At 52.5% G+C, this 12,731-nt stretch overlaps 8 protein-coding genes across 8 annotated transcripts; 7 read left to right on the forward strand and 1 right to left on the reverse strand.

The window, feature by feature from the left end:
* Window positions 1-665: 665 nt before the first annotated feature.
* GNI_001210 (60S ribosomal protein L21) lies at window positions 666-1,148 on the forward strand (the record flags this gene model as incomplete). The annotated part of the gene is made up of 1 exon (XM_011130157.1): window positions 666-1,148. One exon carries the CDS (start codon window positions 666-668, stop codon window positions 1,146-1,148), a length of 483 nt encoding a protein of 160 aa, XP_011128459.1.
* Window positions 1,149-1,342: 194 nt separating this feature from the next.
* GNI_001220 (actin) lies at window positions 1,343-3,087 on the forward strand (the record flags this gene model as incomplete). The annotated part of the gene is made up of 2 exons (XM_011130158.1): window positions 1,343-1,442; window positions 1,571-3,087. The coding sequence occupies 2 exons, from the start codon at window positions 1,343-1,345 to the stop codon at window positions 3,085-3,087; spliced, it is 1,617 nt and encodes a 538-aa protein (XP_011128460.1).
* Window positions 3,088-3,386: 299 nt separating this feature from the next.
* On the forward strand, window positions 3,387-4,925 carry GNI_001230 (putative WD-40 repeat protein; the record flags this gene model as incomplete). Its single annotated transcript, XM_011130159.1, has 1 exon — window positions 3,387-4,925. The coding sequence occupies one exon, from the start codon at window positions 3,387-3,389 to the stop codon at window positions 4,923-4,925; it is 1,539 nt and encodes a 512-aa protein (XP_011128461.1).
* Window positions 4,926-5,044: 119 nt separating this feature from the next.
* On the forward strand, window positions 5,045-5,994 carry GNI_001240 (ATP-binding protein; the record flags this gene model as incomplete). The annotated part of the gene is made up of 2 exons (XM_011130160.1): window positions 5,045-5,698; window positions 5,842-5,994. The coding sequence occupies 2 exons, from the start codon at window positions 5,045-5,047 to the stop codon at window positions 5,992-5,994; spliced, it is 807 nt and encodes a 268-aa protein (XP_011128462.1).
* Window positions 5,995-6,128: 134 nt separating this feature from the next.
* Window positions 6,129-7,248, forward strand: GNI_001250 (hypothetical protein; the record flags this gene model as incomplete). Its single annotated transcript, XM_011130161.1, has 2 exons — window positions 6,129-7,044; window positions 7,082-7,248. The coding sequence occupies 2 exons, from the start codon at window positions 6,129-6,131 to the stop codon at window positions 7,246-7,248; spliced, it is 1,083 nt and encodes a 360-aa protein (XP_011128463.1).
* A 173-nt stretch (window positions 7,249-7,421) lies between these two features.
* Window positions 7,422-8,385, forward strand: GNI_001260 (hypothetical protein; the record flags this gene model as incomplete). Its single annotated transcript, XM_011130162.1, has 2 exons — window positions 7,422-7,484; window positions 7,522-8,385. 2 exons carry the CDS (start codon window positions 7,422-7,424, stop codon window positions 8,383-8,385), a joined length of 927 nt encoding a protein of 308 aa, XP_011128464.1.
* Window positions 8,386-8,389: 4 nt separating this feature from the next.
* GNI_001270 (thioredoxin domain protein) lies at window positions 8,390-10,077 on the reverse strand (the record flags this gene model as incomplete). The annotated part of the gene is made up of 4 exons (XM_011130163.1): window positions 8,390-8,669; window positions 9,057-9,446; window positions 9,765-9,842; window positions 9,905-10,077. The coding sequence occupies 4 exons, from the start codon at window positions 10,075-10,077 to the stop codon at window positions 8,390-8,392; spliced, it is 921 nt and encodes a 306-aa protein (XP_011128465.1).
* A 1,274-nt stretch (window positions 10,078-11,351) lies between these two features.
* GNI_001280 (hypothetical protein) lies at window positions 11,352-12,206 on the forward strand (the record flags this gene model as incomplete). The annotated part of the gene is made up of 1 exon (XM_011130164.1): window positions 11,352-12,206. The coding sequence occupies one exon, from the start codon at window positions 11,352-11,354 to the stop codon at window positions 12,204-12,206; it is 855 nt and encodes a 284-aa protein (XP_011128466.1).
* Between the last annotated feature and the right edge of the window lie 525 nt (window positions 12,207-12,731).

Raw genomic sequence — 12,731 nt, forward strand, 5'->3', positions numbered from 1 at the left:
CAATTCGGGGATCGTCCGAGCTTGCACAAAGTCTTCGTCACCCACTTTCGAACAATAGTTCGGGTACTCATAGGCACCCGCAACCCACGCCAGCAACAGCAGCGGAAACATTTTACCGAAATGGACCATCCCCGAAATGCGACCACTCACCAACACTCCAACACAACCAAGAAACCAAAAGGAGCGGAAAAGAGATTGAAGATGGATTCAAAGGTTAAAGATGCATTCAAAGCTTAAAGATGCATTCAAAGGTTAAAGATGGATTCAAAGGTTAAAGATGGAGTCGGGTTGAGTATGCTTGTTTTGGGATTTAGAAAGACACCGCCAGGTTGTCGCCAGACCGGTAAACCGCTAAGCTGCTCCGGAAGAACCAAGTGGGTGAGGTGGCGACCAGCGAAGGACCCATGTGGGTGAAGTGGGTTGACAGGTAGACCCAAGTGGGACTCACGGGGGTTGGGGTAATTTGTTGCGTAGATATTCTGGTAAGAGCGGAATGTGTGTAGAAGATGTGTAGAAGATGATGCAGACAATTACAAGTTACTTGTTATTGAATGTAGTGGATGCTGTAGTGATGGTAGTGATGGTAGTGGTGTGTGTCAATTGGAGTGCCAGGGACATGACGGAATTGGTGGAAAGTTTTGGGAAGTAAAATAATATCGGCCTAGATGACTCACTCGTACGGTTACCGCTCTGGCACGCGTTACAAGTTCGCTAGGCCTTTCCGCGGTCATGGTATGCCCAACCTGACGACGTACCTGACTACGTTCAGGCGGGGTGAGTACGTGCTGATTAAGGGCAATGGTGCTATCCAGAAGGGTATGCCTCATAGTTATTACCATGGTCGTATTGGTCGTGTGTACGACGTGACCAAGAACGCTCTGGGTGTGGAAGTCATCAAGACCGTAGGCAACAAGCAGGTTGTGAAGCGCATCCATGTACGAAGGGAGCATGTCCAGAAGTCCCGCTGCCAGGAGGAATTTAACAAACGCCGCGCCGAAAACGACCGAATCCACCGCGAACGCGCCGCTCAGGGCGTCAAGGAACCCATTTGTCTAAAGCGCCAACCCGAAGGACCTTCTGGACCCAAGACTATCGGCGCTGTTGAGATTATCGACTTCAGCCCACTCCCCTTCACCGAATCCTTCTAAGTTTTTCCGCTCGACTCTTTTCTTCACGCATAGCACAATCGCGCACGCGTGCACACGCGCGTGCAATGACTTGCAATATTTCCAAAGCCGGCAACGCCTACTGGCACTGGACACCACGCACTCGCGCCCCCGACGGGGCCATATATGTACATGGTTTCCGTGCCCAGGGCCTCGGCCTCTTGCAAAAAGATTTAATGCTCCCCCCTACCGGCACTGCTCCGACCTATCCCATCAAAAACCCGAATATATACGTACTCGACGTAGGCGCTGCCAACACCTACTGGGGATTCGCCGGTAAGGAGAATTCCGCACTACAACCACTTGTCACCACGCCTGGTCGTTGCCGCGACTTGTCCACCTGGTCGTTGCCGCGACTTGTCCACCTGCCGTTTGTAACCGTGGTACACATCTGGTCTTTGTAGGCGAGGATCTTCCGAACCAGAAGTGGAGGTCATGTTGGTGCTATGATATGGCGCGGAAACGTTGGGACGAGAGTGCTAGCGAGTTTTGGTCTTCCAGAAACGCGTGTGTGCCACACGCGTTGGTGAGTAACGTGACGAGCAGTGCGTTATCGGAGTTTGACGGTTTGAAACCATTGACTCAGAACGGTGTCTGTCAAACGTCTTTACGGGAGTGCTTGCGGGCTGTGGACAACTTTTATCTGATTAAGCCGCCGCCCATTCGAGAAGCACGGAAGGTGCAGTCCTCGTCGGGTCAGGATTCAGCCAGGACGTCGGCGATGGCGGTGGAACCCGAGGTGGCGGGAGCCGCCGCCGCCGCCGCCGACACGGCGATGATTGAAGAGTCAGAAGTGCTACCCAATGCGGGTAGTAGTGAGAGTGAGGACTGGCAGCTGGCAAGCGAGGCGGCATCGGCGGAGTACAAAAGGCAGCACCTGAGTCTGGATGGAGGTCAGTTGTTTGTGACGGAGCCCTCGGACAAGCGATCGGTGTTCAGCTCCGTCGTGGCGGAGCTGGCTTTCGAAGAATTTGGGGTTGCAAGTTACTTTAGTATGCGAAAAGCACCACTTGCAGCCTTTGCCCTGGGCAGACCCACCGCACTAGTCGTAGAAGGCGGGCCCAGCGAATTGCGACTTACGCCGGTCTTTGAAGGCTACGCGCTGCAACAGAACTCGCACAAGTACGCTGTGAGTGCGGATCTTCTGCAACTGGCCCTCGCCGAGATCGTCGGACTTTGGTCGGATGGACACTATCTCTCCACCTTTAACCCCTGGAAGACCCCAATCCCAATGGGCTCCACCCCAATAGGGTCTGCCCCAGTGGTGGGGTTGGAGTCTACAATAAATACGCGATACCTAAACATGGCCAGGCGGAGTGTGGTAGAGGACATGGCGCTACATGTGATGGCAGTCCAGGACCCGAGTAGCGTGTTGGTTCAGAGTCGCGAAGAAGACGAGGAGGAAGAAGACCATGCGTACGAGTTGCCTGATGGTAAGACGTTATATATAGCGAAGGAACGGGTTGAAAATCTAACGGAGTTTATATTCCGACCTGAGGACTCGCAGCTACATAAAATGCTATCGGGTCTGGTGGATGCCAAGCTTCAAGGTCAGTTGACCAAGTGGACTGGTCTACCACAAGCGGTCGTGAATTGCGCGTTTGGTTGTGATGTGGAGGTCGTACCCCCGCTGCTCCATAATGTAGTCCTTAGCGGGGGGTTCTGTGCAATGCCAGGCTTAGTAGATAGGCTAGGTAGGGACCTGGCAAGTCTCAAGTCATGCCAAGTTGCTGGAGCAATAAAAGATCTTTCCAATCTCAAACTGAAAGTCGCCTCATTAGCACCCTTTGAAATGCCCATGACAACCTGGATCGGTGCTAGCATGGTCGGCCATCTTAGCTCCTTCGATGCCTACTGGATCTCCAAAACAGACTTTGAGGAATGCGGCATTTCAGTACTCGCGAAAAGACTTATATTCTGACCACACACTTCACCACACACTTAACCACACACTTAACCACATACTTAACTCAAATACTTGACCAAAGTTATTAGCATGGCCTCGTCTTCCCAGGCTTTGTTGTCAGCCTGTGTTCCCATCCTTCACACCACAAAAATCATACCGCTTCAGCACGACAATTTTCGGGGTACGTCCAACCACTTCCGGAGGGAATTTAATGAACATAAAAAAACTAACCACAAGCGGTACTAAGGACAATGCTGCTCGGGAAACAGATATCAAGGGAACAGAGTAGGCACACTACCAGTAATCCCCAACAAATGTTGGGCTCAATCCGGTGCGGATGTTGTCGTCCCCGCCGCAGAGTCAGAGTGGCTCGCGGTTGTACGTTCACGAGTCACCTTCACTATGCTTATTTCAGTGTTATACGGATAGTGCTCCAGTTCTTATATGAGCAACGATTCGAGCGAGCTTTTGATGCTCTTCAACTGGATTCTGGAATAGGTTACGGAATTGTGGCCAGTAAGTCCCAGTTTATCGAGGATGTGGGGAGGGGCGATGTGCCGAAGCTCATAGACGTATGTGGTAAGGCAAATCTCCCTGAGGGTTTGGTGACTGATGTTTTAACACACGTGTGTCTGGAATTATTATCAAGTGATGATATGGAGGGATACGAAGAATTACTGTCGAAGTCAAATGGGTTGAGAAAATTCTCGGAGGAGGAGAAGGCGGGAATGCAGCGGGTAGCTAAGGAGATGCGTCCAGAGGATTTTGTGACCCAGCGTCGGGTGCTGGCGGAGAAGGTGGCGGGTTATTTAGAGGAGATGCCTGCGAGTCGGTTGTTGAGTATAATTGGTGAGTCTTTGAAGAGGGGTGGCGTTGATGAGGGTGCGTATGATCTTTGTCGATCGATGAAAGGTGAAGGGGGTGGATATCCCCCGATGTCTCCGTTGTGCGATATATCATTCCAATCTGAAGTGACGTCCGTGAGTTTCTCGCCCGATGGCCGGACGCTGGCGGTGGGTATGGTGAATGGTCGGATCGAGTTGTATTTGTGGAAGACTGGAAAGTTACGTGAGGAATTGGGGTGGACGACCCAGTTGGTTTGGGAGCATAGCTTGAACGGTCAGGGCATCCGGATTACGGCCCTCAAATTCAGTCCGGACGGTCTCATTCTGGCTTCGGGTGATGAGAAAGGTAATGTGAAGCTATGGCAGGTAGAGAACGGACGTCTAGGCCAGAAAATAGTGTGTGCGCACACACACGCAATCAATAGTATTGAATACCATCCCAAAAACCAACCTGTACTCTTAACCGCCAGTAATGACGGGACGGCCAAGATCCTACAGATTCGCTCCGCAACCACCAGTCTCGCCTTCACGGGACACGAGGGGTTCGTCACCGCAGCCATATTCAGTGGCAAATTCGTCATCACCGGTTGCACCGACTCCCTCGTCCGGGTCTTTGCTCTCAAAAGTGGCGCGCTCATCAAGAAATTCAATGTCCCCACACCTCCAAGCAGCAATCGCGCAGTCACCGCCCTCTACCCGCATCCCCATATAGACCATGCCTTCTACATCTCCACCCCCGGCAATGCCTGCTGTCTCGCCACAACCCAAGGCCTCCCACTCCATGTTTACTCCTGCGAACATGAAGATGACCGGGTACTCGCCGCCTGTCCCCAGGGCAACTGGCTAATGGTCCTAATTCAAAACCGCACCCTTCTCGCCATCGACCCAGAAACCAACCAAGTCCATGCCACCCAACAACTCTCGCATGCCGCCACCCACCTCGCACATAACCCAGTTAACAACGTCCTCGCCATCTGGGCCGGAAAGTCGCTTCTGGTCCTCGACTAACAGAAGATTCTTTCCGAAAGTTCTTTCCGGGGGGGGAGAACCTTGTCGGGGGGAGAAGGTTCTCGAGAAAAGAAGGTTCCCCCCGGGAAGAGAACCCTCTCGGGGTGTTGTTTTTCTGCATGAAATTCGCCCAATTGGTGGTGGGCCCGGCGGGTTGCGGGAAAAGCACATACTGTCATATAATACAGGAGGCCTGCACTGCGCGCAAACGCGTGTGTCGTGTTATAAACCTGGACCCGGCGGCGGAGGCGTTTAAATATGAGTGTACGGTGGACGTGCGGGAGCTGGTTAAAGTGGAGGAGGTGATGGAGCACTTTAACTTCGGGCCGAATGGGGCGTTGATGTTTTCGATGGAGTACTTGCTCAAGAAACTTGACTGGCTGGAGGAGATCTTTGACACCTTCAGTGATGATGATTTCATACTCGTTGACTGCCCCGGTCAAATCGAACTATACGTCCACAACCCGGTAATGCGTGAGTTCCTCAAAATACTCGACAACTTCGACTACCGAACCATCGCCGTTTATTGCCTTGACGTCAGCTTCGTCGCCGACGTCACCAAGTTCGTCGCCGGCACCATGACTGCCCTATCCGCCATGGTCATGCTCGAAATTCCCCATATCAACGTGCTCACCAAGTACGACCTCCTCTCTCGCGAAGATCAAGAACGAGTTGACAACCTACTCGACAAATCCCCTGAAGAACTCATGGACGGATTTCAAGAAGGACTGCCTGCTAAATTCAAACAGTTCGTCAAAGGACTCATATCCGTCGTAAGACCCTCCCACCGTCAGGGCTCCCATACCCTCACCATCAGGGGCTTGGACTCCAATGCAGGGAGGGCATGGGACTTTATGAGATGCAGGGGGTGGGATGCAGGGTCGGAATCCACGGGATGGAGAAATCGCCCTTTTAGATTGATTCCTATTCGCTCGTTTCGTATTGCTGCATGAACATAGAGGATGAAGAATCCATAGATCACGTTCTCTTGTGTGCCGACATGGCGATTGGGTATGGTGACAACCTTGAGCCGAAGGAGGCAGACTATTTCGGCGGAACCGACGACTAAACTTTTTACCTAGAGACCGCGGCAGGCATCTCGAGAGCAACGCAGTGATACTGGCGCGGAGCGTCCAAGTCGATTCGAATCGGGTCCGAGTTGGGAAATGGGATGCATGCATCAATCAGTGGGCTGTGCCGACAATGTCGAATGTCAAAGACCTGGCACGGATCTTTGAGGACAAGGACGAGCCTAAGACCCATGAGGAGAAGGAGAAGGCGAACAAGGTTTCCGAATTAGCCGCAAGGTTCAACCTTTGGGAGGAGCAAGCGGACAAAGTGGTTCCACCTAGCGTTCGGAAGGCAGTGTCGCCGTCGCCCGTCCGAGGTGGCGAGGAAGTCGCGGTTGAGAAGCAGGCCGAAGCGACTGAGGACGAGGCAGAACTGGGAGATGAGGAGGAAGCGGAGGAAGAGGAGGAGGAACCCGAAGAGTTGATTGAGGACGAAGGAGAGGAAGGGGAGGAGGAGGAGGAGGAAGAGGAGGAGGAGGAAGAGTACGAGGATGAGGAGGAAGAGGAAGAGGAAGAGGAGGAAGAAGAGGAGGAAGAGGAGGAAGAGGCTCTGGTACCCGCTGCGGCTAATAAGAAGACCGTCACAGCTAGTGTGACTAAACATGCCAAGGTCGAAATTGAACGAGCAAGCGGCAACGTTGAAGCGCTCAGAGCTGAGTCCCAGAAGTTCGCCTTGTCCGAACAAGAGATTCAGACTGCGGCCCAGTGGCTCAAGGTCGAGCAACCCATTGTAAAACATTTCGGGTCGGGAGTCGACGCTTACTGCTTTGTTAAGCAGAATAGCGGAATGCTTAAACCCGTCAGACTCTTCTTCCACCCCGCCACTGGTCGCCTGTACATTGTGCGCAACAAACAAGGCGATATTCACTCCCTCTTCCTCCATCTTGGATTCTTTGCTGAAATCAACTGCCAACCGGGCGCGATGGAATATCTCATGCGTAACAGTCAAGATTCTGCACTTATCAACACAATCCAGCAGCTCGACGAGGTTCCTCATGCCGTGATTTGGACAAGCGACAAATTCAGAAAGTCCCGACGCCGCCGACGATGTAAGCTATTTTCCGTATATCATATCATGCATTTCAGTCCTGAAACGGCTCACCGACCTAAACGCCAAGAGCAAACGCTCACTAGTATTTATTTTCTCCAAGAAAGAGGAGCGCGATGCTCTGTGTCACCTTATCGAAAGTGCCCTGGATGTACATGAGTTTGAACCAATCAACATGAAACTGGCTCCTGACTGGTCCCTTTAGGCCATTTTTGCGCCCAACTCTTTAATTGTTGCTCCGTAGAGCATAGCACACGCGTGCGCAAGATGCGCTATTTGTGTTTATTCCTTCTTTCACTAGGTCAAGAAGACGAACACGATGATTCTGGAGTCAGCATTGGAATAAAGCCGGCATCCATGCCTTGGGACAATGGCTCAATGTCTTCTCAGTACCAAAAGGATATGGCGGATAGCATGAAACAAATGGCGGAATCGTTCAACGTAAGATAATGAAAAGGCCAAACCTACTAGCATTCAGCGCCTCAGCAACAAGGACAAGAGCCAAAAGGTTGCTGAAACTGAAAACCTCATGGGGTCCGCTTTGGATTCTAATGACGCAATCAAAGGGTCTGCAGAAGAGGAGGAATCGGACAATATAGTGGAGAGAGACGAAGCGAGGAGATCTGGGAAAGATGCGGCGGGAGATGCGTTGTCCGCTTCTAAATATAATTCGGAGCATAACATACAAATGACAGATAGGTTGTTGACACGTCGGCAAGAGTTGTCGGGAGAGGCGCGACGAGAAAGTTCGTCGGACGCAATGGACAACGTGCTTGATAGCGTGGACGATGCAGACCAGCTTTCAGACCTTGGGCCGGAAACTCTGGACGACTTTAGGGGGGAAGGGGAGGACCCGAATCTGAAGAAAGAGATCGGTGGCGTTCTGTCAGATGCAACACAGTCAGTATCGAAAACTGATTCGGCGCTGAAGAAAGCCAACGCCAAAGATCGGCTGCAGTTGCGAGAAGCGAACGCGAAGCATCTCATGGACCTGGAAGACTGCCCGCCTGGCTACACTCCGCGGAGCAAGGCCACGCCGCAGCAGCTGGCTGCTGCAGCGAGCCCTGGCGAGCCGTGCCCTGTGGCCCTGGCTGACGCGCCGTGCCCGTGCATCATGGAGGCCTTCGAGCCCTTAACTGCAGAGCCCGACGAGCCCGCGCAAGCGAAGGAAGCTGAATTGGCAGATCCTGAGGGCACGGATGATTGCGACGATTTTCTGCGGAATGTGGAGAACGAGTTCGGTGAAAATATGTCTAGTATTTCTCATGAAGCTATCGAACCGTTTAAGAAGAGACTTAAGCCCGGCGCCCAGGCCGGCATTAGGAAGGTCCTGCAAGCGTAGGCCTTTAGCCAGACGCCTGTTCGCTGAGCTTAGCGACGGCGGCAACCATGTTGTCCTTGTTGGCACCCACGACCGTTTCCACACAGGTTCCGTTGGCGAAGAGCTTGATGGTGGGCATGGCCTGGATGCTTTCAGTATCGGCGACCTCCTCCAGTTGGTCCACATCGACAGAAGCGAACACGACGTTGGTGTGTTTCTCAGCCAACTGGTCGAAGACGGGCTTGAGAAGTTTGCATGGACCGCACCACTCCGCCGCGAAGTCCACGACCACGAACTTGTTGGTGCTCAACAGATTCTTGTACTCTGAAATAATGTTAACCTCTTTCTCTGAAATAATATTGTCTTACGTTCGGTGGAGTTTACGTTAGTCACAGTCATTGCGTGCTAAATTTTCCGTGTGGAAAAATCTATCCGTTTTCTTGCGTCGGCGGCTGGGTATGATGACGAGTCCAAGATCGATTGGCACGTCTTCTGTGTCGTCGAATTTGATCATGGCGAGTGGCTTTGAAAGGGTTTCGTCTTGGTAGAATTCAACGAAGGTGCCTGGCATCCAGGAGCCTTTGAAGCAGGCAAATACTTCGGTGGAGCCAGGCCGGAAGCGTTTGAGTTGGGTGAGGTTTTTTTGTTTGCGCCAGCGGTGTTTCGGCAGTGGTTGGAGCTGGAGGCTACACTGTGTTCTAATCTTCGCTGGCAGTCTAGGCAGCGGTGTATTGAAGTATCTGTCTTCCTTGAGGAGCGACTCCGCAAACTCGCCAAACGTTGTGGTTTGGTTCTTGGTAGGTCGGAAATCCGTGTCGTCCAGCACCACCGTCTCGAACCACTGCCACAGCTTCTCCGGCGGATGCACAAACCGGAGCCACACAAAGCCCAGTGTCCGCACGAATAAGTTGGGGTGCTCCGTGATGGTCAGCATTTCGTCCTCTGTACAGCGCAAGTTGAACAACTTGTATAGGCAACAGGCAAACGTTGAGGGTATTTTGAGGTGGCCCGTGACGTGTGGCTCCACGTGGTCCACATACTGCACTACTTCGTCTATCAATTCTGGAACAGTAGTAAACTGACTAAAACATATTGCATGGTAGGGAAGCCAGAACCATTCGGGGAACCCATGACCATTCGGGGAACCCAGGATCACTCGGGGAATCCAGGACCATTCGGGGAACCCAGGACCACTCGGGGAACCCAGGACCATTCGGGGAACCCAGGACCACTCGGGGAATCCAGGACCATTCGGGGAACCCAGGACCATTCGGGGAACCCAGGACCACTCGGGGAATCCAGGGCCATTCGGGGAACCCAGGACCATTCGGGCGAGTAAGAAGCCGAAGCCTATCAGTAGCGGAACCAGGAGCTGAGGGTACTTAGCTGGGGGTACCTACTATAATGACTTGTAATATTCGGACACGAGGATATTCTCTTTCAACATTGGGTTGAGATTATATGAGGTAGTATTGGTCCTGAAAGAGCCATATGTCCAGGGAAAGGTTAGCCATATGTCCAGGGAAGGGTTAGGTCTTACATTTCCAGAGTATTTGTTTTCTCATGCCCGAAACCGGCCCGTTCGTGCAGTTGGGCGAGCTTCGCTTGCTGGTGTACAGCGGTTTTATACTTGCGACAGAACTTGCAAGACAGCAAAGGCTTCGGGTGCAGGTGGCACATCGGTACATCCAGCAGCCATGACGACGTCTCCATTCGTCCAAATTTTCCTTAGAATACATTCATAATGTAAAATTCAATCAATTCCCGTTGCGAGGAACATAGGCATTGTATCAGCTCGTTTTGTTTATAGAATTTAAACGTTGGGTATGAGATGACTTGCTCCAATGTACCACTAAAAAAATGATGCCTTGCCTGCAACTACGCGCCTCCGCTATTTCCCGCGCTATTCGCGTCCATTCGCGACGATCTCGAACTCATATAACGCAGCCCTCAGTCTTACATGTCAGGCAACCAACTGCAGTCCAACAATGCTATGTTGACATTGTTAAACTTCGTCTTCCACTCATTCGCAGTCTCAGCCAAAAATTCACAGACACGATGGCTAGGAGACCAAAAAACCAAAACTACGTTCCCACCATGCTCCTTAAGGCCTCGATATTCTTCTTCGGTCTTGATTGAGGACAGAGGCATGCCAGCACACACGTGTGCGCCTTAAGTCCGTTGAGCGCGAGGCAAAAAAATACGGTGTGGTGGATCGCGTAATCGCACGGAGGATCACGCTAGTCGGGGGGTCTGGTTGCAACCGAGGTGCCTGCAAAAAGGGTCAAGATGTTTGTTGCATCCACTATTCGGACTCTGCACTGTACAAGGTAGTACTCGCTAGCTAAGCGTACCGAAACTACGTGGAACTGACAGGGTATCGCATCGAGTAGTCGACGGACACGGGAAAACTTCACATTTCTGTTGTCCCACAAAATATCTGCGTGCGCCCATGTCTGCCGTAAGTGAGCTGCGCAAAAAGTTCGAAGAGGCGCAGAAAGCGAAGGCTGCGCCCAAAGCGAAGCCCGTGGGCAAGGTGGCCGAGCTGGCGGCCAAGTTAGATGAGCAAGAGAAAGGAAAGGATAAAAAACCGGTCAAGAAATAAATTGGATCCGCTTAAAGTGCTTGGTGTTGAGCGCTTGGCCTCACGTGGTCGATATTGTGGCGAGGGGCAGAAACGAGATTACCCAGGAGCGGAAAAGAGGTTACTCCGTACGTACAGGAAGTGGTTTTTACTTGTAATGGAAGACTGTACGTTTTATATAAGGCCCGAGCCCGAAGCTCATGAGCCCGAAGGCCGGAGGTTCCAGTAAGTCCAGTTCCGGGAAGTTCAGTTCTCTGGTAGCTCGGTTGGCGCGGGTTATTGGCCCGATTGGCGCTTGGGGGTTATCTTATCGGCCCTACTGTCGGTGGGCCGTGAAAGTGGCCCCGATTGTCGGTGGGCTGGCCGGGAAGTCGGCTTCCGGGGCCGGTGAAAAAAAAATTTGATGCTAGGCAAGGACTCCGTGCAGAGTAAGGATTCGCTGCATTCTGTGACGGATTCGACGGCGGTTGGGTCTGACTCGACTGCGATGGTGAGTCCCGTCGCGAGTACGATCGTAAGCGCTGCAGTGGAGCCTAAGTCGGCAGTGGAGCCGATGTCGGGGCCTGCGGCTGGTAGATTTGAGCATCCGTATCTGACCAAGGTGGAGTCAGTGGATACTGGTTTGAGTGTCGTCCCGCCACCTACGGTGACGGACCAGAAGCCAGAGTGCCGCCATTGGGCCGGTGACGCATATGCGCAGGCAGTGGTGAAGGAGGCGGAGGTCCCGTTTGTGGAAGAGCGGATCGTGTACAAAAAAGTGAAGAAGATCTTGGAGCGACCGGTGGAAGTAGTGCGTACGGTGCGTAAGGAGGTAGTGAAGGAGGTTGTAGAGTTCAAGAAGGTGGTGACGGATGAGGTGGTGGAAGTGCCAAAGCCGTACACTGTGGAGGTGAGGAATTTCGTTCCCAATTATTTGGATTCGGAACAGTACTGTGCCGTCGCACAAAAGTACAAACCTCGCGTCTCCTTTGACCCCGAACCCACTGCCATGATCAATTGCACCGTCGTCGAACCCGAAATGCACGTCGTCGATGTTGTCGTGCCTAAACTTGTTAGTGGCTACATTGTCACTAACAGGGGTGATACCAGACTAAAGCGTGTTGACAGTCTCTCGAAAGCACAGTGGAATTCACTCGTCCTTAAACTCAACCCCGAGCTATGCAAGATCGGACAACTGGAACACCTTCCCGTCCACCGTGACGAACAAGGAAATGTCATCGCTTTCAAACCCGAGCAAGCTGTCGGCATTCCTCTCTAAACCCGTCTATCGGCGAACTCGGGTAAACCCGTCTATCGGCGAACTCGGGTAAACCCGTCTATCGGCGAACTCGGGTAAACCCGTCTATCGGAGAACTCGGGTAGTGTGCGTAACCGTAAATCGTGTGCTGTAAATCGTGTGCTACACACTTCGGGACACCAGGCCACGGATGCGTGTACCAGGCTACGTACCTGAAGTCGTACATTAAGAAGGTCGAGGGGGTAGACAGTCTATTAAATAGTTAGTTAGCTAGTGTGGTATTTTTAATGGTAGCTCTGATGGTTGCCTGTATTATCCAACATCTGATTGGTCCTTTGTTAGCCCCACACTTTCTGGTTGTCTTCCCTGGCCCCCTTCCCCCGCCCTCGTCCTGGTGTCATGGTCGTCAGTTTGGCCCGCAACCCCTTTCCCCCTTCCCCCGTCCTCCGTCCTGGTGTCATGGTCGTCAGTTTGGCCCGCAACCTCCTTCCCCCTTCCCCCGTCCTGGTGTCATGGTCGTCAGTTTGGCCCGCAACCCCCTTCCCC

This window comes from Gregarina niphandrodes (assembly GCF_000223845.1).
Source record: "Gregarina niphandrodes unplaced genomic scaffold scaffold00001, whole genome shotgun sequence".
Lineage (NCBI taxonomy): Eukaryota > Apicomplexa > Conoidasida > Eugregarinorida > Gregarinidae > Gregarina > Gregarina niphandrodes.